Source organism: Pezoporus occidentalis, unplaced genomic scaffold (genome assembly GCF_034315485.1).
Source record: "Pezoporus occidentalis ecotype Australia unplaced genomic scaffold, CSIRO_AGI_Poc_V1 ctg98, whole genome shotgun sequence".
Lineage (NCBI taxonomy): Eukaryota > Metazoa > Chordata > Aves > Psittaciformes > Psittacidae > Pezoporus > Pezoporus occidentalis.
In genome coordinates, this window is record NW_026916347.1 from 1,433,663 (window position 1) to 1,457,231 (window position 23,569).

General features: G+C 41.5%; 2 protein-coding genes across 2 annotated transcripts; one reads left to right on the forward strand and one right to left on the reverse strand.

Annotated features, from left to right (window-relative positions):
* Positions 1 to 4,882: 4,882 nt before the first annotated feature.
* LOC134157618 (elongin-B-like) lies at positions 4,883 to 5,206 on the reverse strand. The gene has a single exon (XM_062606732.1). The coding sequence runs from the start codon at positions 5,204 to 5,206 to the stop codon at positions 4,883 to 4,885; it is 324 nt and encodes a 107-aa protein (XP_062462716.1).
* Positions 5,207 to 11,216: 6,010 nt separating this feature from the next.
* On the forward strand, positions 11,217 to 13,742 carry LOC134157614 (beta-microseminoprotein-like). The gene is made up of 4 exons (XM_062606730.1): positions 11,217 to 11,234; positions 11,403 to 11,490; positions 12,194 to 12,296; positions 13,423 to 13,742. Exons 1-4 carry the CDS (start codon positions 11,217 to 11,219, stop codon positions 13,550 to 13,552), a joined length of 339 nt encoding a protein of 112 aa, XP_062462714.1. The 3' UTR covers positions 13,553 to 13,742.
* Positions 13,743 to 23,569: the final 9,827 nt, after the last annotated feature.

The window sequence follows — 23,569 nt, forward strand, 5'->3', positions numbered from 1 at the left end:
TCCCTGGCAGTGTTCAAGACCAGGTTGGACGAAGCCTTGGGTGAGATGGTTTAGTGTGAGGTGTCCCTGCCCACGGCAGGGGGGTTGGAACTAGATGATCTTAAGGTCCTTTCCAACCCTAACCATTCTATGATTCTATGATTCTATAAATGAAAAGCAGCTTAAGCCTTCTGAATACTCTCTTTTCTAAGAAAGTGTCTTATATGATCTTTTATCTTATATGGCTCCCTGGAGCCTGCCCAGCTTAAGGACTGAAAAAGCCACCAGCTACCTTGTCTAACCCCGCACTTTACTTACATAGCATCCACAGCACAGCAAACCGAGTCCTCAACCTGGGGTTTGGGTAAAAGAAAAGGTCCTTTATTCAGATCAGCCCTTAAGAAATTCAAGTTCTTAAATTGGCCAATAGGCAGGATTGCAGCTAGATGGAGATACTTCAAACAGGGAAGACACTAGATGATTCCACAGACAATAACTGAGATGGATACATTTTCCAGTATAAGCTCTCCAGCTCTCCCTCACAGTACTGCTTCATAATCTTTATGGGTACATTTGCTCAGTTGCACCAAGGTGCTTGGGAATTGTAGGGTTGCTATTTCTGGTTTCCACCAAAGGAGGTGACACAGGAAAGGTAGCAGCATGGATGGAGAGAGTTTTTTTACAAGAGCATGTAAGGATAGGACAAGGGGTAAAGGTTTTAAACTAAAACATTCAGATTATATACAAGAAAGAAATTATTTACAGTGAGGGTGGTGAGGCACTGGAACAGTTGTGGCTGCTCCATCCCTGGCAGTGTTTAAGACCAGTTTGGACAGGGTTTTGAGCAACCAGATCTAATGGAAGGTGTACCTGCCTGTGGCAGGGGGCAGAGCTAGATGATCTTCAAAAAGGTCCCTTCCAACCTAAACCATTCTATAGATGTCTTTCTGTCTGCAAGAGACTTCTAGGTTCAGTTTTAAGGCATGTCCATTGAGAATGGCAAGTCTCAAGTAAGTCATAACCAAAGATTTATATTTTTTAAGGCCTACTAGATGTTTGCATCCAAAGTCCAGAAAAGCCAGCCTGTACCAGCATTCCTATATGACCCAGATCTATTTAACTACATTTTAAATCCACCCAAGCAGCTTTCTCTACCATCTGCTAGGTCTTGTTGCAATATGCGTATCTATCATGTCAGCTATGCAGAAGTAGGTAATTTCATGTCTAAACCAAAGAACCTCCAGGGAACAGTCTGCTCTCCTCTTGTCTGCTCCAAGTTTCAACATGGAAACAAATTATGTTACCTGTTGCATCTAGTTTTGGAACACCGGAAGCACAGCAAGGACTTGGCTCTCTTCTGTCTGTAGGACTCTAGCTGTGGGAGGGTGACAAAACTCCTGAAAAATCAAGAAAGCAGAGACAGAGCATGTAAAGTTCTGCTTGTCAAAAGGAGGAAGAGTAAAGCAATGTTTTGTTTTGGCATTTCACTGCTTCAACACACACAGCTACAGTCTTACACAGAGAATACATTCCTCCACACTCAAAGCTTTAGATCATAACATTGCTTGCACGATGTAGTGGAAATGAAACACTCACAGAAGAGTTTCCTCAATTAACCTAACGTGTAAAAGGTTTAGGAGACTCTGCAGAGCCTTGGGAGACACCACAGCTCAGGCAAAGCAGAAGAGGTTGTGGGCTCTCTTCCTTCCAGTTTCCCTCTCCTTACCTGGTAGCCCACTGCTCTCCTGCTACCAAGAGAGGCAGTTTCAGATAGCTGGTCCTCTAATCACAGTGAGTACTGGAAAGGTGTTCTTGGCCTAAAAATGAAATCTAGTACTTAGCCTACCAAGGCTTTAAACCAAACACCAGAACACACATAAATCTGATGGAAGTTTTCCTATTAAACAGTGCTCATCACCTAAAACTGGTGGTTTTGTAGCCATTCAATGTTCCATTAAGATTTTTTGCTCCAGTCTTAAAAATAAAATTCAATTTAATCATAAACAAGGAAAGTGCATTTCTCATTTACATTATGTATACCAAAGAAGCTAGAGGCTTGCAGTTCACATTCTGTTTCATGCTATTTAAAAAAACCACAAACTCTGATAAATTCGATTCATGACAATTTTTCTTGTTTGCTTTGCTCTTAGCTCTTCTATTGGTATGCAGAGAAGTTTGCATTGGTACCTTTTGAAAGCCTGAAAGTTTGTTCAAATCTATTGCTGCTCACATGTTTCCCTGGGCCAAGCTGTGGATTATTTTAGGGCAAACTGATTGGCTTTATAACAGGTATTTACATGGAACTCCAAAACACATAATTCACACAACCAATTTAAAACACTCAGCAAGAGCTGTTACTTTAACCTTCCTCCCCACATCCCAGAATTCTGTTTTCACATTAACTACTTTCAGAGTGCTTCAACCATTGGTCCATGATTTTTACAGCTCTTCAGAGCTTCAGCGCTTTTGCAGAATCGATACTTCAAGTAGATCTCCATTAAAAAGCAGTGATAAACTGCAGTCCTCTGCCACCACAAGATAACTTCTTTCAAAATAACGATGCATGTTCTCCATTAATTCCAGAGACTTCTCCCATTACTGCCCTGGCCTGCCAAAGATGGGGCAAACCTACAGAGACAGAAACAAGCAGTTTTGTTTAACAGCTAACTATAATGACTCAGAGACTGCGAAAGAATTCATTCCCTAAGCTGTATAATACAGAAGTCATTCCAGTTTGCTCTATGAAAGACAGGGTAGCTGTACTGGGCTGAAATACCAGCTTGGAACCATCCCTGATGTGCTATCCTGAGCCAAGCCAAAGTCTAATGGCACAACAGCTTCCCGAAGAGCTTTGCCTCCACTTTTCAGTTCCTAGTTTGGGACTTGCTTGATCTCTCCTAACAGCAATATTCCATGTCCTGTGCATAGAGCAGGCTTCCCAGGGGTTGCAAGAGCTTATTTTATTTTGGTGCTCTCCTGCTTTCACCCTGCTCCTGAACAAAAAGGGCTGCTGTTCTGCACACCAGAGGTGATGGTCAAGCAGAGGCAAGCAAGGTTCTGGCTTGGTGCCGTATTCAGTCAAAATTCTTTATACCCCTGAAGTCATAAACTGGATTATTTAACAACGTCTTTTTCCAGGTCAGTTGTTCGTTCCTGTTTGTAGGATTTGGCTGTTTAAGGCAGACTATTAATCAAGCTCGTTCAAAGCATAGAGCATTGTCTTCTAATATTAACAGCAAATTATACAAATGGGTTAGGTAAGAGATCAGCTCTGTAACATTATTATGAATCCTGTAGAGACATTTGAGAGCATAACACCCTTAAGTTTGACATCTGGTTTAGCTACATGACTGGGCTAGGTTTTTCATATGTAACTGCTATTGAAGAGTTAGTATCCCTCATTAACATCTCCATCACTTTCTTTTGAGTCTCTCTTAAATGGGGGTACTCTACCTTTTTTCTTCAGTAAGGAGGGGTTCAAAAGTTAGAATGACCAAAATTGTATCAGAAATGGAGAGTGGCAAACCAGTATTCTTTCCTTGGTGCTCACTGCCAAAGAATTTCAGAAAGGACCAGAGTTTTTCAGCAAGCCTAGTAGGAAAGTAACAGAAGCTTGATCAGGCATATTGCTATAACTACAGCCCAGCTACTTTAGTACAGTTTATTTATGTACAGATATGACATCTCTAGAACTTTATTTTTCTGGTGTTGTTGAGGGTTTTTTTGGTTCTCTTTTCTTTCCTATAAATCCACTAGTCACTAGATGACATCCTAGCTCTGTCACAAATCAGAACTGCAGGGAACACAAAACCCAGATCCTGATTCAGTTGGCAAATGAGCTCAATTTCTGTTTACTCCAGTAAGGTTTGAGAATGCAAGTGGCTTTTTAGGAGTGTCTTTGGTCTATATATTTAGCTTTCCAAAGATACTTTCCAAAGAAGTATCATGGATGGGACTGAGTATTTCCAAGAGAGTTTTTGAACTTGAACGCAGAGTGGCCTGCCTGAATTACCCTTGATACAGGAGAAGTTTTACGACAGAAGAATTATGACAGTAATTTAGGAGAACAAAACACTTAGCAATAACACTACCTCAAAGTTTCATTCAGGGAATAGATGCATTAGCACCTCTGACTGTTAATAGAGGAAAAACAGGAGTTTCTCCTTTCAGCACAGCAGTGCAAGTTGAATCAAATGTGATGGCTTGTGAAAACATCACTAGGGATAAAATGGAAAGTCTAATATTAAATTCTGAAATAGGCTGGTTCATAGAAAAAATAGTGCTGGGATCAATTCTGTTTGGGAAGAGAAGCAACTTCATAAGCTTTGTTAACAGTGGAAGCATTGATAGGACCAATCATGCTTTAAGGATTTTGGTAACCAACTTCTTACAGAACTCTCAAACTGCAGTTTTATTATATCAGCTCCCCATTCCCTAAGATTTCCAGCCAAAACTTCCTCAAAGGTGCTACTGTCAGAACGTAAGAAGACAAGAGAAAAACAAATGCCTGTAGACCAAGTTAGTCTGTGCAACACTGCTTCCCTTCCCAAAGCCCCCAGCAAATGAGAGCTGATAAGACTACAGGTATTAGCTGGAAGAAACAAGCAGCACAGTATTCCATGTACGGTTCAGGAAGTGCACATGTAACCAGCTGCTGCCACTCATCTCCTCCAGTACTAATTTGGGATAAGGAACCCAGGAAAGTTCCATTGTTTGCCTGGACCTTACAGCACAACTGACATCATGTAATTGAATTTCAGTGTTTTACTGGTCAGATAGACATTTGGAAGGGTGTAGATGGACACAGGTTAGATAGGCAAGACCAGCACCCTGTCTGCAAGAAGCAAAACAGGACATGTTGGTTTTAACACAAGCCTTCCTCACTAGAGCTGCTACCAGACTCCTATAACTGCATAACAAGAAGTATCTCTGGGGTGTTTGAGAAGAGGTCAATATGCAATTGTTCAAAAGTGTCATTGCCAGGATTGAATAGAGCCAAGCTCACCACAGCAGGAACATGAGGATGGCAGCTTTGGCTGCTTAAGCTGCAGTCTAGCAAAGTCCTATAATCATCATCTAGAAGCTGGGCATCTTTGTAGAGCCACTGCTCCTTTGGTGGCTCCTTCAGTATTCCCTCTGCCACCTTTTTCAACTCATATACAGTTGTATCTTTAGCCACAGTAAAGACTGTTGTCTTGTGACAGCAAATCAACAAGCAGACATCCATCATCTGGTGCGAGACCATCTTGAGAACCTGAACGTGCACAAGTCCATGGGACCTGATGAAATCCATCTGCAGGTCCTGAAGGAGCTGGCGAATGAAGTTGCTAAGCCACTGTCCATCATATTTGAAAAATCATGGCAGTCAGGTGAAGTTCCCCAAAACTGGAAAATGGGTAATATAACCCCCATTTTCAAGAAGGGGAAAATGGATGACGCAGGGAATTACAGACCAGTCAGTCTCACCTCTGTGCCTGGAAACTCTTGGAGCAGATTCTCCTGGAAGGCATCTAAAGGCACATGAAGAACAACAAGGTGGTTGGTGACAGCCGGCATGGCTTCACTAAGGGGAAATCCTGCCTGACCAATTTGGTGGCCTTCTATGATGAGGCTATGGAACTGATGGACAGGGGTAGAGCAGTTGATGTCATCTACCCGGACTTGTGCAAAGCGACTGACACTGTCCTGCATGACATCCTTGTCTCCAAATTGGAGAGACATCAATTTGATAGGTGGACCACTCGGTGGATAAAGAACTGGCTGGATGGCCTCATGCAAAGAGTCGTGGTCAATGGCTCAATGTCCAGTTGGAGACCAGTAACGAGTGGTGTCCCTCAGGGATTGGTGTTGGGACCGGTCTTGTTCAACATCTTTGTTGGTGACATGGACAGTGGAATTGAGTGTGCCCTCAGCAAGTTTGCTGATGACACCAAGCTGTGTGGTTTGGTTGATACGCTGGAGGGAAGGAATGCCATCCAGAGGGACCTTGACACGCTTGTGAGGTGGGCTGATGCCAACCTCGTGAAGTTTAACTATGCCAAGTGCAAGGTCCTACACCTGGGTTGGAGCAATCCCAGGCACAGCTACAGGTTGGGCAGAGAAGAGATTCAGAGCAGCCCTGCGAAGGAAGACTTGGGGATGTCGGTGGATGAGAAACTTAACATGAGCTGGCTTCTGTGTGCACTCACAGCCCAGAAAGCCAACCGTATTCTGTGCTGCATCAAAAGGAGCGTGACCAGCAGGTCGAAGGAGGTGATCCTGCCCCTCTACTCTGCTCTCATGAGACCTCACTTGGAGTATTGTGTGCAGTTCTGGTGTCCTCAACATAAAAAGGACATGGAACTGTTGGAACAAGTCCAGAGAAGGGCCACGAGGATGATCAGGGGACTGGAGCACTTCCCGTAGGAAGATAGGCTGAGAAAGTTGGGGCTGTTCGGCCTGGAGAAGAGAAGGCTGCATGGAGACCATGCAGCCTTCCAGTATCTGAAGATGACCTATAGGGATGCTTGGGAGCGACTCTTCATTAGGGACTGCAGTGACAGGACGAGGGGTAATGGGTTAAAACTTGAACAGGGGAAGTTTAGATTGGTTATAAGGAAGAAGTTCTTTACTGTTAGGGTGGTGAGGCACTGGAATGGGTTGCCCAAGGAAGTTGTGAATGCTTGCAGTGTTCAAGACCTGGTTGGACAGAGCCTTGAGTGATGTGGTTTAGTGTGAGGTGTCCCTGCCCACGGCAGGGGGGTTGGAACTAGATGATCTAAAGGTCCTTTCCAACCCTAACTATTCTGTGATTCTGTGATGACTACCCTAAGGCTTCTTCCAGTCCTCTGTCACTGGGAAACAAGTTTAAGTCTTAGTGAAAAACCTGTATTTTCAGGAACAGCTTAAATCAAGACAGAACTATCATCAGATGAATGGATCCAGTGGATGCATTGGAGGGGACAAGAAGGTGAAAAAAAACTGAGAAACCTACTGGGAGATGTTCTACTACACAGACCAATAATCTCAAGTTCTACACAAGCAGAGCTATTAAGTACTTAATGACTTTTGTTTTCCTAGCTAGATATCCTCTAGAAGAGAGATTTTATCACTGTTACTGAGGATCTTTGTTATTTTAGCTTCTTACCCAAAAGTATTTCATTGTCAGTTTGCTTTGGGCCATGGTCCAAGGAGGAGCCAAGCATGCAACTCTGACTGCAGTCAGTACAGGAAAATATAGCACACAGAATGGTTGTGCTTTGTTGGTTTCTAGTCAGGCAAGAGACAAGGACTTCCCCAGCTCCTTCACATGTTCAGTAAAGATAGGAAAGTTGATAAATACAGAAGTGTTGAGAGTTGTCAACAGAGAGTGTTATGATATTTTAGCCATCTACTGAAATTCTAGGAAGTTGTCAAAATAGCTCATTGCCTACAACCAACGCTGATAGCGGAAACTCAGCTTAGGAGTAACCCTTCTCCTTCAGAGTTTGGCTAGGATGGAAGAGACTAACACAAGAGCAGAGCAGGAGGCAAAATTAGGACTGGTAGGATTAACTTAACATGGAGCTCTTCCAAGCCCAGCCAATTTAGGAATATCTAATGGTACCACCAGTGTAGTCGCTTGTCACATGAGGAGCACGTCACACCCAAGAAGCTAAAGGCTCATTTCAGCTCTGTAATGCTCAAGAGGGTCAAGGACATCTTCCCAGAGCTGCTATTACTAGCTCCCACAGAGAAGTTCAGGACCAGCATGGGGCTGACTCCATCTGCACCCACAGACATTAAGCCCGACTCCCAGCCCTCTGGAAGAATAGCTGCACTTTAGGAATTTGGGCTACTCTTGTCTTTGGGATGAGAAGGGTAAGGTCCAGATGTTCATGAGAAGTTATTGCTCCTTCCACCCCCTCAGCTGGACTCCCTCAAGAAGTAAAGCAAGACACTTCTCTGGATGAAGGCAAGCAATGGCAGTGGTAAGCCATCTGCAGGCCTGCACTGCTGAAAGAAGTCAGAACTCTCACTGAGTAGGTCAAAGAGAGGAGGGGTGGCAGGGGAAGAAAAAAAATAGTCACCTTGTTTTTTTCTGCCATCTCCACTTTGCTATCACTGGCACATGCAACCTCTCCATGATAAGTGTAGGCTAGGTTTAATAATCCCTTGGATGGTTATTCAAGCTAGATTACACCAAAGATAGCAATGGATGCAATAGCGCTGCTATTCCAGTATTTATTTTTTTTTACCGCCTAACTGGAAGAAAGTCATTGCTATTCCAGCCTGGCAGAGCCCAGTTTGTCCATCATTGAGCAGCGACCCAGGGGCACTGTCATCCAAGTATGGCCATTACCTATCTCTTCATGTTATGCCAACTCAGACATGCACATGTGCCTGTTCCAGCTGAGGTTCCTTGTGCTTTGCAGTGTGTTCTCCAGGAGAGGGGAAGAAAGGAGCAGAGAGCTGTCACAAGTGCAGCACAGCCAACAAAACAAGAGGGAGCTGCTCTGAACTCACTTATGGTTTATACAGGGGTTAATTCCTGCTGGAGATAAGTGGGACCTTGGGACCTAAATAACTTGCGGATTGACACCAAAATTGCCACCTCCATAATCCTACTACTGAAGAACACAAAAAGCAACTTTTACCACTCTTCAAGGTAGTGGCGATGTTACACTGCCTTTATGTTATGTCATTTTGTTGAACAGTTTAAACAAAGAAGTCAAGCCTTCTGTACACGAGTAGCAGCTAGAGAACTCAATTTTTGCTTCAAAGGGAGAGTGTTCAGAAACACACCAACCTGGACAAAGGAGATCATGCGCAAAGGCTAAACAACTTGAAGTAATTAAACTTTAAAATAAACAAATGCACACACATGCAAAAAAAGACCGAACAGCAATCTGTCCCAGACTAGTAAAGGTGGGAACTGATGGGTAAGGAAAGGGAGAGTTAATAGAGAAATGCCTTTTTAAAACTTCCATTAGTGAGAAGATTTGGGCAGGGTGCATTTACATAACCTAAAAACATCAGGAAGTCAATCTTGAATCCTTCCTGCCAGAGGGAAGACAGTACCAGGGAAAACAGCAAGCTGCCATAGTCTCCATGTCTCAGAGCTATTCAACCTTCTCACCCATCACAGTCATCAGCTAGGCAAGCTAGGCTGGGAGAACTTAACCTTCCCAGAACTCCCAGAGGACACCTGCTTAATACTGTAACCCCAAAAGATAACTTCAGTTACATCTGCTTTAATATAAACTTCAGGTTAAGAAGGTAGGGTTATCAGGCATTTCTGGCAGTAATAGCTTTGGTTTCACTACACTTCAGTTTCCTATTTTATACATTTTTCTATCTATCTGAGAATAAGCAAGTATTCTAAGAAAGTTATTAATACAGTTATTTTCTCCAAGGAAAAGAATTATAATTAACTAATTAATTAATTAAAATAATCACCTTTAATAAAATAATAATTTAGAATCCATTGTGTTCTTCAAGACAGAAATTACTTGTTACATTTCCTTGAAACTACACCCTTATTAGAGAGATTATACGCTGTAACACCTTTCCTCAAGAAACAGCACAAGATTTGTCCAGAAGGGACATGGCAGAAGTAAATCTGGCCTCTAGTTACACCAGACTCTAATCAAATGGTTTCAATTCAAATAAAACCAAATTCATATTACATACTTTAAGGCTTAGTAGTGAAAAATCTATGCAACATTTTCATCTTGCTGCCTCTAATTGCTAACAAAATAATTTTTAGCAACTCATTCCCTTCAAGTAGAAATCAATTCATTTAAGGGTTACCAGAAGAGGAGTATTTTCTCAAGGAACTTCATCAGATACCACAACTGTTTCCTGCAGCAGAGCCACACACAGAGAGCATGATCTAGTAAAATCATAAGGTTAACACAAAATATGACAGATGCACTGCAAAGCTAAAAGCAAAGTACAACAGAAGCTCTAAAACCTCTTGCTAAGCACACAGAAATTAATAAACTAAAAGAACATACATAAATCAGATCTTCTGCCACAACAAAGAGCAGCTGCCTCCTCCACAACTGTCCCTTTACTCCAGATACCTCAAGAGACTATACTTATCCTGCCACTGCCCCGTTTATTCCAAAACCCCACTTCCAGTGCAGCTTTGCTTCCTTCAGTGGAAGCTAGCAAGTTCAGCCATACCAATCAAGGTGTCTAATTAAACTCAGGTGTGCTGAAAGAGCCAAATTAATGCAACTCATTATTCTGGGAATACTTTGGTAACTTCTAAAACTTGTTATGCCTGTGCTCCAATTCAGGCAAGCGTTGAATCCCTACAGCCCTTGATACACCCACTGGGATCTGCGCTAGTTTTCCTGGCTGGTTTTGAGTTGCAGCCTCACATACTGTGTGTTGCAACAGTCTAATACCTGAACACCTATGGCAAGATTTGTATTGAAAGAAATGTCCTCATTTCAGCATTGCACGAAGAGCACCGCTATTTGTGTCAGAAGCTGTGTTAGAGGCAGGGCAAGCATACAGTGAAAGAAAACTAGAACTTTTTCTTTCTTTGCCTCCCTCAACCCTTAGCATTACTGATGCTGCTTTCAGGAAAGGAGCCATGAGTCACAATCATCATGACTTTTATGTTCATTTCTGGGCTGAGACAATACACAGCTCATCTCACTTTTGCTGCCGAAAAAGTACTATCTGGTTGTGGTGATCTGCCTCTGTTTCCTGGGCGTGGGCCTTCAGCAACTGGAAGATCCAAATTAACAACTAGTCCCTGCAGGTCACTAAATATGGACAAAGTAATATGTCTTATATAAAATAATTGAAATTAAAATAAATCAGACTGAGAACAGTGGACTTTCCACACTACTGCCCTGTATGAATAGCCTGCCCTATACCTGGGGGCGATCTCCCTGTAGCAGGTCAGCTGAACAATAGTGTCCTGCTGCCTTGCATAGCAGGTGCCCTTTCCCCATGTTCCTTGGTGGCCTGCCAGTTCTGGAGGCTTAGCTTTCTGGGAATCAGCCCCTTCCGCTGACACCAATGCTGATGTGGAGTAACTAGTCTGTCTACTGGAGTTTTTTCAGATTTACACCAGCACAATGGAGACCAAGATGCCAATGCAAGACTTTTTTGAGGTGCCACCTTCTGATTGATGATTGGAACAGGTTAAAGTGTCCATTGGCACCCAGGGTGCTCACATTTACGTCACCTCCCTTTGCACTGATCATTGTTTCCTCACTGTATATAAAAGCACTACTCTTTGTTATGAAGAGTGAATGACCCATGCAAGTATGGTAAGTTAGCAGCTTATAGTGTGTGTTTGTGTATGTACCCTGGAAGTATTTTATATTCTAAGTTTCTTGGGAACAGTAAGATTCATCCTTAATTCTGTGCAAGTTAGTCTGCTAGACCTTTGAAAAAAGATATCTAATTTTAAAGAAAGATACTTGTTTCTCTTTTAGAAATTCTTGCTGCTTTTTTGCTCGATCCTTCTCTTCTCAGGGACTCTGTGTGATGCTCGCTGTTACTTCAGACCAGCCAGCAAATATGGTAAGAATAGCAAATCTACCAGACATCCTAAAAGCATTAATTCAGAGATTCAAAGCCCCCCCCCCCCCCCTTTTTTTTTTCTTAGAAATGTTGGAATAGTATGATACAATCTTTGCTGAGAAATGTTCCAAACAGCTGCATACTCAGGAATCAACCTGGAAGCATCTCTGGACACACAGAAGCTTTATCTCAGTTCCTCTAGGCTGATGTGTAAATGAAATTGCCTATGTGGCAAAAACCATGTACTTTTGAGCAGCCTTGACTAACCTGAGGGGGGTACTTGACATTAAAATCAAATCAAAGACAACACAGCTGGTGTTTAAGTTCAGTTTAGAAGACCAAGTTGAAGTCTAATAAGACGGAGAAGGGAGAAACTGAAGTCTAGACCTATGTGATCAGTGTGAGAAAGGGCAGAAAGATCCTACCATAGTCATAATCTAAGGCATTTCTCGTATCCATTGAAAGAGCAGAACAATACTCTGTGGTATCTGGTTGCTACCACTTTATTATGCCATGCCATGCACTCATGCACACTAGATATGGTATCTTTTCTGCAGAGTACTGGGTTAGATTTTTCCTTGGTGCGACTCTATGAAAATTAATGCTCTGATTGCTAGTCCACAAACATAAGACTGTGGTCTATGTCTACTGATAACTGTTCACATTGATCTACTGACTATCATTTTCTGGTGTGTACATGCAGGGTGCCTTTCAAACAGAAACCTCTATGTTTTTGGTGCGGTATGGAAGACTGACGATTGTTACCAATGCAAGTGTAAGATGACTGCAATGATTTGCTGCAGCTTGTAAGTTCACCCAAATTATTGTTTGCTTATTCAGGAACTGGTTGAAATGTTCAGACTTAAAAAGCCTCACAGAAAATGTGCATTGGAATTTCATACTTACATGAGCAAAATTCCTTTTCCTGTTTTCCAGTTAGCTCTGATCAGGACCAAGCAGAATAATCTGGCAAACTCATAGATTTCTTTGGGAAGAAACAAAATGAAACACAGTAAAGATCTTTCCAGCACACAGCTCTTCCTCATCACCTAGTCCTTCTTTTGATTCTGGTACAAACTGGGTGTATGTTTCCCTTTAGCCTCTGTTTTCTTCCTCCTATTCAGCAGATTGTCTCCAGATATCTAAAAATCCCGCAACATTCATACCTGTGGGATTCTGCTGCTCTGCACCAGCCCAGTGGCCTGCCTGCAAGCATCTAGTCAGGCCAGAGCTGATCCAAATTCTACCCATGCTGCCAAGAACCCACTCTTCATCAGGACACGCATGCCCTGCTCTGATAATTTGCTTTCTAAATCTTCTCATGTGTTCCTGCCTGATGAATGGCAGGTGACACATCAAGGAGAGCTGTGTCTTCCTGACTATAGTGGTGTGACCTGATTATACACCCAGAAGGCTGGAAAAATTCTTCGGGTGAGGGAGAAAGAGTTCTGTAAATGATCTGTGAGGAAGGGTAGAATCCAAGGACCCCTTGGTGGGAAATAGTCCTGGCTGTCTTCAGCATAGGAGGGAGGGAGCTGTCCTGTGCTGAGAAGAGGCTTGGCTGGGAGGTATTCATGCTGGGGTGATTCAGCAGTCTTTAAATGGTTTGTTATTATCAGGAAAATTTTAGTTTGAATGAGGAAGACAGAATCAATTCCTATTTTGTCACTGCACGGGCATCTAAACAGATCTCTAACAGACTGACCAGTGAGAACTGCATTTGAACCAGAACAAGCATTGGGAAATCATTTCATCTGTTAACAATTATGATCAGGGCTCTGTATTCCTCCTATGATAATCCATAGTGCTTGTATTAATGAAATCCATGAACCAAATCAAACCATGATTGCTTCAGGATGGCTGTGGCTCAGAGAACATCCTCCTCAGTCCATGTCTTGGCTGCTGATTTCTCTTTGCCTTTCTCAATTACAGGGTTTTAATCCCCAAGAACTATGACAGGGTGAACTGTATTGGCCTATTCCACAAGAAAAGCTGTTCCATTCGAGTGGTGAAGAAGACTAATCCTGACATAAGCTGCAAAGTCTACAATGGAATTGGTTAAGACCACGATGTGTTTTTCCTCTTCTGCACCTACCCCAGAAGTTGAATGTGCTCTGGATCTCTCCTTCAGAGGAAAGCAGCAAAGCAACATGACTTCAGGAGTTTGCCTTGTGCCTTTCACAGCTCTAATTGCGCCACATCTATCTCATTTCTGACACTAGGTGGTTTGTCTTATAACATACACATTTCTAACCAAGCTTTACCACAGATAACTTTATGACTTTTTTCCTGTTGGGATCCAGAGTTAAATAAATTTTCACATATATCAAATCACTGCTTTTCCTTCTATGGAGTTACTGTTTGGTCTTCTTGAAAACAGAATAATTCATGGTGTCTGTAAATGTTTGTAAGTGTAATTATTGATTTAGAAATTATCTAGCTTTTAGAGTGTATGTAAATTTTTGCCAGACAAACTGATTCATTATGCTATTACGCTCATTGACATTCCCCCACAGATGTGTATACTAGTAGAATAGGATAAAACAGAGCAGAAAACAGCCCTTTGAAAGCTCCCTCCTCCTCTGGTGCCTTGTGTAGATCAATCTATTAGTGCAAACAAGGGAACATTTTCTCCAGGAGATGATTGGTATATTACAAAAAACATAAGCCCATGCCTGAGAGTCCAACCTACTGCAAAGTAATGCTATATAAATAGCTCTGTAGTCTTCCATATCGGGGTAGAGTTTCCTGTAATAATCTTATTTGGATCGAAGTCCACTGACAAACAACCCCATGAAAGCTGTTTGTACAGAAAACCTAGACTATTAAACATGTTTAGCCAATAGACCTTGGGTACTACACTGTGCCTGGTGCAAAGTCCATGAAAATGGTTTATATGAGAAATATCCTATAAACATATTTAGACAATATTAAGAGCAATTATAACAAGAGTACAGTACAGCTTAAAAGGCCCAAATAAATCATTTGAGTGCATTCAGTTTATTCAGCACTGGAATCACAGGTGTTTTCTTCTGTCTTTCCTCTATCTTGCTGAAGTGTATTACAACGAAATATTTCAGCTGATGGTAACAACTTTTCTTTAATATCTATTTTAGAAAAACCCAGTCAAATGGTCTACCAGTGCAGTGCTGAGAGTATACAAGTAGAAAACCTGCACATACTAGGGAAAACAGCTTACCAGTGGTTAAGGAAAAAACATCCACAGCTCCAGGCACTACCAGAAAGTCATTAAGGTGATTCCAGGAAGCAGGTGAAGTTAGAAATACAGCTGTAGTTTCTTAAATTTTGGCCCTCAGGATTAGTTAGAACTCACTAATAGCAGCTCACTTTGACAATATTCCCCTGTGTCTTCTTAAAAGTGATGGAGTGGGCATCACTGCAGTTGACTATAGCCCTTCCCACCTGTGAGTAGCAGACACTGGAGGGGCCCTCACTTTTCTGCTTGTTGAGGGTGGATCAGATGATTTCACCCAGTTATATGTATATATGAGGAGATTGATACAGATTAGATGTAGATATAGATAGAAGGGATCATACTATCAGCTTCCTAGGTGCCAGAGGCATTTATAATGGCCTGCCTAGGGGACCCTGAGTATCAGGGCTACTTTTCTGAAGGCTTGAACACCATTTAAGCAGTTCAGAAAAATCCCTGGGAAGATACCTCCATTTCATAGCTCACTCCATGGAAACAGGGTAATGAGAAAACTGGAGAAGGCTGAAAATGATTAAAATACTTATTGTAATTCAGAGAGAGTTAGAGATTCTCACAAAATAAAACCAAATCAAACTTGTGCAAAATGCTTACAGGGATGCCATGTAGACCTGATAAGCTTAGCACACACTTGGACTATGTACTCTTCCATGGCACATTTTATCCGTATGCTTTCAGCATTAAGTACCTAGTACTATTCTTTGTGGATGCTGTTTACTCACTGTTTAACGGTACCAGACAGAGCAGGACTCCAGATGCTAGAACACAATTAGATTTGCTAAGTGTACTGTAGGAGATCTGGCCTCTGAAATTCCATGTTCAAAGGAAAGAAGGAGACAGTGTGTCAAGGCTCCATCTGTGAAGGCTGATATGGTTGAAGTCTTGACAAGACACTGGAGGAGCCCCTCAAAGCATCCAGAGTGCAACTGTAATCCCACTGCTGTGACAATTCTGTCACTCCCAAGGAAATGCTTAATTGCCCCCAATGAATGTTTGTTAGTAGAGGCCTTACTGTCACCATAACAACTTGCAGGAAGGAGTTATTTGCCCAGAGCAGGGAAGACTATTTCCCCGCGCACCTGTGCCCCCTTGAAACACGGTCTCCATGGAGTCCACCTGTAATAAACATAGACATGTAATATGTAATAAATATGTAATAAAAATAAAGACAGTTCCCCTCTGCCTTCCCGTAAGAGTAGCACGTGTTGTAGACAGAGTGGGAGCAAGTCTTCTCACTGCTCTGTGCATAGTAGGACAGCCGCATGTCAGCTACAGTTTCTTTACTTCATTCCGTATCAACAGCACACAGGAGATGGTTCTTTGGTTGGTAGAATCAATGCAAGACTACTGATATGAACAGAAACAGCCAGTCTGGCCGGCATGTGACTAGCAATAGCTGGGAATACAGTACTTCCACGTTGCTTCCCAGCAGCAAGTATCCTGCATATAGATGAATTTCAATCCTTATGCGCCCTCTTACAAGTACTGCTTGTGCGTTTTGCATGAGCCTTAATGGGTCAGGATCCTCACAGCTACTCTCCACAGACACATGCTCAGTACTCTCCATTGTATAGTGAAATTAAACATGGCCAGATTCAAACCAACCGGCTTGGGTGCCAGCATCCTTTTCAGCAAGGTGCTGCACCAAGCCTAGAAGACCCACCTCTACGAGGAAACAGCATCTACATCTTTGTCTTGGTGCTGCTGTTCTCACTCCAAACTAGCTACAGTTTTTTTCCCTCTATGCTACAGTCTAGACAACTACTGCATGGCAGCTCCAGCTCTGCAACATCTCCTAGCTTACACTCAGTGACTGCTGTGTGCATGCAAGTCCCAGGTACACCAACTAGGGAAGGGTTGGAATGACCCAGGTACTGTTCCCACGTTATCTTTTAATAGTGAGCATTTTCACCCTGCAGTTTGGACACGATGTGGAAAGAATTTGTGTGTAATAGGACTCTAATGCAGCCCCATTCACCTCATCAAAAAGTGGCCAGAACCTTACTACAGTTGCTCATCCTAAAAATCTGTCAAGAAGAAAGTCCCAGATGCCATAGCAAAATATTGGTGGTTAGGGATCATTTCTTCATCCGTGGGCAGCAGAGCCTTGAGCAGTCTTTCAGGAACAGTGCTACACCTATTCTCTGTTGACTTTAAGAAGAGAGCAGATGCTAATTTCCTAGTTTGCAGGCTCTGCTCACATGTCTGTATTGTGAGAATAAAAGTGACATGGCGTATCTTTAGATGTTCGGAAGGTGTGGAGATAAGACTAGCTAAGGAATACTGCAAGCTGAGAGGGTTGAGAACAGCTTCACAAATCAAAATAGCCCTCAGTAAAAGAACTTTCTGTTTCCTAGCGGTCTTCCTCCCATTTCTTTAATGCTTTGAACAGCAGAACAAATAAACATATGATAAATAAATTAAGGAAGAAACAGAAATGAACAGGCCAGCTAAGTAAATAATTTTAGCATTTCTGGCTCCAATAAGATAGGAAGTTTCTACTTCCTAAGGAACTGGCAAGAGTCTAAATACCTATGTGGGCTGATGCTTTCTCAGCTGGAGAACAAACTTCATGTCCTCTTCCCTAACCAGATCAGAAAAGTCATCTCCTTCTGAGTCGCCTGGCTGAAAGGGAAATGCTGGGATATGGGGTGCTGGTTCAAACCAGCTGGTAAATAAAGCTCGTGAAAAGGAGGCTGCAAAAAATAAGTAATACAAAATAAGAAGCAGCTCAAGCATTCCTGAAGAAAGAATCAGTCACTAAGGACAACACTCCGTCTTATACCATTCATTACACAGATTCTGTTTTATGCTTCTTGGCATCTTGAGACATAAAAAAATGCTAAAATAGGCTAGAAAGACCTTAAATAATCCTGCTTCTGCTTTGCTTATTTCTCTAATGACGAAAGATGTCAACTGAGATCTTGAAATAGATGAGCAGAATAAGAGCTGGTGTCAGAAAAAATAAAAGAAAGAAAGAATACAGTACAAATGAAAAATTATTCCCACAGTTAGTTTAGTCGATAAGAGCTGGTAAGTTTAATTGACAAGAGCTAGTACTTATTTTGATATTGAAATGTTTGATTTCTGTTGACATACTACATGCCTACAAATGAAAACACCCATTTACTACAACTACTCATCATACCTTTAGAAGGGCCCCATAATAGCATTAGCCACTGGGCTAGATAAGTAGACCACAGCTTAAATGCCACTTTAAGTAAAAACTGAAATTAGGTTATTCTATTACAGCCTTTGGAAATAGTCTGTTTGCGTATTTTCCCAATTCTTGAGAAAAATTTGCAATTCTGATTTCTGCCTTGTTTTTTTTTTCACGAGAAAGACCTGGGAAAAAAAGCAAGGCAAACTGGCATTTCTACAGTTCTTTCTTTTCCTCTGTTTCCATCTTGCCTCAGTGCTCTTGCATTTCTGAGTTATTTGCCTGGATAACAGTGTACCTCTTCCACTTCACAATTTCAGGAATTGTAGCCTGGATCATTCTAAAATAAAACTTCAGTATCAGTCTGTGATGGAATGGAAAAATTGAGAAAACCAATACTGGCAACCTGTTCATACTTATGAGGCAAAATTCTCTTTGAGCCCTACAGAAATCTTGGCTCAGCATGGAGAACAGGATTAGGCTCTGTTCCTGCATGATGTCCCTTTGGTTCACAAGATTCCAATCGAGTGCACACTTGTGTGCAGCACAAGTGCATGACGCGCTTCAGATAACTTCATAGATCTTTGCTGAAGTCGCTGTTCCTCTCAAGTGTCTGTAGAATTTCTACATTTATGTAACAGCAGAGGGAGCCAGAACTTCAAAGTCAGACCGTAATCATAAAGCAGAATTCATTGGCTAAACTGAAGGGAGGGAAGGAAGGAGGGCTGGAGAGAGAGGGAGGGAGAGAGATGCCATCCAAATTACCTACAGAAACAGTGAGGAGAGCTTCTCTTCTGGATTGATAGGATACAGAAGATCTTACTTTGCTGCTACAACACTCCTTCTTTCTTCCAAGATAGAAATATGCAGCAGCAGCAGCAGTGATTTTCTCAGTCAATTAACAGGTAAGGATTCTCTAAATTGTCTACTTCAGACTGATAAATGTTCTGGTAACTTTATCAAAGTTATCACTTTTGATTGTAAAACAAAAAGCAGGAGACTATGTTTGACAAATGGATCCAGTCTGACTTGTTATGAAAGGTCCAACTCTTGTATCTACTAATCTGAGCTTTGCAACCTTTCAGGGTGCAAGGAGGAGCTTCTTGGGGATCTTTGGGGTTCAGGTGTGCTCCTTGCCACCTTTCAGTGTGACAGAAAGCCTTACTGGTTGCCATGGGTCCCTGGGAAACACTTCTTATCTCCTAGTTCCTGAGACTTCTTGTTCCTCACACAACCCATACAGTTTCTGGCAGTACACGCCATGTTGCTCTCTAGATATCCTAACTGGCTGTCTCCTAGGGCGCCCTTTACAATGATTTAAGGATTCACCACCTCCTTAATAAGGTCACCTTTGTAAAAAGAATGTTTTTCTTTTGGGTACAGGATAAGTCACAATGGCCTTTACTCTTAAGGAATAAAGGACTAAGTACCATTCTCTAGTCTGCTGACCATTTTACCTTTGCCAGTCACATTTTACCCTTCTTAACTGGCTCTGTATCTTTAGTATGGTTATTAGGAATTTGACCAAGAAATAAAAAGTTGGAGTAGGTGCTCTTGTAAAGTTTCCCTGATTTCTGCAGTATCAAATCTCATAAGTTCATAACCTCTAAAAGGTTTCATTCTGAAAATATGAAGCTGTGAGAGGGTGGGAAAATATTCCCTTTCCTAGGCATATATACCATCTCCCAATATTATAGACTTGTAACATGTTAATACACACAAGTCATTCTATACCCTAAATTATGCAGGGTTTAGAAATTTTTAACATATATAGCTTTTTCAGTGACCTAAGGTAGTTGCTTACAATATTTTTGTAACACAGAGTTAAACAAAGATGGAGAGACCACCATTAAACTTCATTGTACAAAATCCCTTATGCATTTTAAATTGCTGTAGGATGCCTGTGCATACTTGGTGGCAGGATTCCTCTTCTAGTTCAGTGTTGCCTTCCTGGAAACCTGTGATGATAGCCAGATGATTTATAACCTTTCTCTAGGATATAAGGCTAAACAGGGCAAATCTATTTTACTGACAGAACATCACTGCCAGTGAAAAGGGGATACCACTGTTATCACCATTACCTCAATTAACACCTGCAATATGAATTTCAGAGTTCTGTTAAATCTTTCCACTGCTACTTTTTTTCTAGTTTCTAAGAGGAAGACAACAGCTGCTGTACTCCAGATAATTGCTATAACTGTTTAAATAAGTAACATAATTACTTCATGTCTTTAGGAATCACTTCTCTCAGGAAGTCTTATGGTCTGAGGGCAGCAAACATGACTTGAGCGAACAGTCAAGTTCTAAGCCAGTTAAGCAACTGCTTCTAAGTACCAGATAATGAAGCCAAAAATTGTGAACTTTTTTTTCTTAGACTTATATCTGATGTCAAAATTGGTACACATTGACCACCACAGACAGGTGTGGAGGCTGGTTTTGTTACAGGGAGGGGTTGATCGTGATTAGCTTTGCAAGAATGATACACCCTTTCCCAGTGAGTACATAGAGCACAGCATCAGTAGTAGTCTCTTGCTTTATCCTGCACTTTTATACAGAGGTTTTCGTAGGATGTCTTGAATCCAGAGCTCTTTCAAAAGGGCAGTCATGCATTAACTGCTTGGGGCTACATTGTTCAGCAGTCTCCTTGAAACCCACTGGGTGTTTCATTTTCTTCGCAGATCCATCTCTTCAAATTCCCTTTACTTCGAAGAATTTTCCTAGGAAATGCAGGATAAGCCCCTGGAACAAGGCTTTCAGGCTGCCTAGTGATTGTCCGTTTCCTTCTTTTTCAGACAACCTGCGTTGTATTTGTTAGTTCAGAAGGCTGTGTTCTTCAGCAAGACGAACCCTTCACACCTTGCCTATTCTTCCTTGTTTTTAACACAGCAGAGTTATAAATGTGTATAAAAGATGTGAGTGGGGAATTTAACTTACACTAAAAAGAAATCTGCAAGTTCCTTCCTTTTTACTTCTGTATCCTGTTAATTTGCTTCAGACTTTTGTGACACTTGCTTTTTAGATAAATGATCTCATCCTGCATCAGAGAAAAACACCCTTGTATTTTGATCATCTTAGCTTTTGTTACTGATCTCTTCCCTAAAGTTCATCAGGGGTTCTGAACAGGAGTACACTTTCCTCTTTAAAAAACAAACAAGCAGTATCAAAAATAATCCAACCTTTCCCTGCACTCAGCAAACTGATTTGGAAAGCATGCTTGTTACTCCTACAGCCCAAGAAAGTATTGCTTCACTTTCTGGACACAAAAGTCTGGGGTTTTTTAGCCAATAAAAGTTCTGCTATATTTTACTGGGTAATTGACAAGCCTTCGATACAGTGAGGTGACTAACACTTTTGTTCCCAGTACATTGGTGATTCAGAATACAAGTTAACATTTGATTCAGATATCTAACCAGAGTATGCTTACACACTGCTTATTACTGGCTCTTAATTTAGACCAAACTGAATGGCCTCAAATACCTGGGGATAACACAGCTTTTGGCAGCGACTAACCTTGAGAATCTACAGTCTGAGGAGACCATAGTAGGGTGCATAAGGTCATTGCAGCATTTATTTTTCTATTTTTCTATAACTACTTTTTATATTATGGTTGCTGGAATAAGAGATACAGAGAACTATGGACCTAAGTGACCTAGGCTCTGACTTTTCCCAAGACATCAAGTTGGCAGGCAGTTTTATGTACTGCATAGTGCACCACAGGTTCCCTTGAAACACTGGAAAACTCATACCTCACCTCTCTCTGTTCTCTTATTTGTGATAAGAGGGTGATCCTTACTTGCCTTAGGGCAGTACCAGCAGCATGAATGTCCAGGAAGTGCTTGACAGTTACCTCTTGGAGGACACCATGGAATGCAAGGTGCTAAAAGAGTGAGCTCTTAACCCAACAAAACGCATTGCTGAGCCTTCAGAGATGCTTTTTACCCCCACAGTGTTTGCCATTTCCCACAAACACATAGACATGCTCTGCCTTCGGCATTCTTCTTGGGAATGTGCCCCTTAATGCTCTGGGATCTGGATTCTGCTTTTCTGGTGGCTCCACTTCTTTTCTGTGTTGCTACAACTTTATAGTTCACCTCACCTCACTGACACCTCAGCATGTTCAAAAGTGACTGGGACCCTTGACAGGGTTTACTTTGTGTGGCACAGATGTTTGTAATAGCACACATTTTTCAAGCAACAAAGAGAACCATGTGTTTGTTGTTGAGGATACTGTAGCTAAGGACACCAGGATTAGACTGTAGTAAAAAGCTGGTGTATTTATTTACAGTGGAGTCTGTTTGTCCTGTCCAAATGCCAAGACAGAGCTCCTTTGACTAGTACCAAACAATACTGGGGGATACGTATCCCTTTGCGTTGTTTTGTTTCCAGCATCTCCACTGGCCAGCAATCACTAAAAGCTAAGGGGCTGGCTGATGGTTTTTTATTCTATACCAATTTTCATACCAAAACAGACCAACATACCCTCCTCATATGTAACAATGCAATCTATACATAATCGTTATTGCTTCTTTTAGTTACATTAAAAAAATCAATCTGTTCACACAGTTTGAATAACAAGACAAAAGAGAGTGGACAGATTCATATTTACATCTACAATTTGGAAATTTTCCTTTGCCTTCTTTAATTAAGATTTAAACTACCGAGGAAAGAAAAGACCAAGAGGAAGAAAGTTTATTATATTTTCCTCATGTGACTATCCTGACTGTCTCAGATAGAGGGATAGAGATAGATAAATCAAGAGGTCTAACAAACAACAAAAGAATTCACTGTTCTAATTTTTTGCTGATCAAGCAAGAACAAGAATCCCAAAATATCTTTTTATTTACTGTATACTATTGCCTTTGTTAGTCTCTAAGACGCAACACCTCTAGAAGCATACAATAAAATTCATAACAAGAAAGTCGAACAAACAAAAAAGTGTAGGATGAGGGATGCTTTTTTGTACAGTACTGGTTACCTTTACACATGCAGTTGCTCAGCAATAAATGGTACTAAAACAAAGTGATAAGCTCACTATAGCATTTTATTTATGCACTCATATCTTGACCACTTGTTTTTATGAAGCTCAGAAGTTTTTCACAACCCCACAAACTTATTTGAGTGGCATTTTATTGCTGAGGAAAGAGTCATGCAATGGGTAAATTGTGTTGTGCCCAAAGTATTTATTTACTTTTCACATTACAAACCTTTGTACAGCACAAAACTGCCTCTGGTCTGAGGAGAACTCCCAGCAGAGTCAGACTTTTTTTTTCCCTTTGATTCCTGGAAATAGACCATTTGGACTTCAGGGTCAGGATTATAAAGCAGTCTATGGCAGATAATGAGAGCAGCCCAGGAGCTATTTGGCAGAGTCCAGCCATTCCTGTGGCTGAGGTTCTTAAAGTGTGCAGCCTCTGTTAACTCTATAGGTTTAGCTCCTTGACACCTCATTGAAAGTCCCAGCTCAGGGCTTGCAACAGTGGTTAAGAAGCAGACCCATCCACCTGTGCAAGAACAGGAGATGGCACATACTGTTACAACACATGAATTCTATTGGTTAAAAAAAAACCAAAACTATGCTGAGGGAGAATCAATAAGAAGCTTCTCACAAGGAACTAAGAGATGTTGTCAAAATCATCCACTCTTAGAGCCAAAATCAGGAAGCTGGATTATATTTCTGACAAACCTTG

Coding starts and splice junctions, on each gene's coding strand:
- LOC134157614 (XM_062606730.1), top strand. Junction 11,491..12,193: donor CAGACCAGCCAGCAAATATG/GTAAGAATAGCA, acceptor GTGTACATGCAG/GGTGCCTTTCAAACAGAAAC. Junction 12,297..13,422: donor GCAATGATTTGCTGCAGCTT/GTAAGTTCACCC, acceptor TCTCAATTACAG/GGTTTTAATCCCCAAGAACT.
- LOC134157618 (XM_062606732.1), bottom strand. CDS start 5,206: ATGGATGTCTGCTTGTTGATTTGCTGTCACAAGACAACAGTCTTTACT.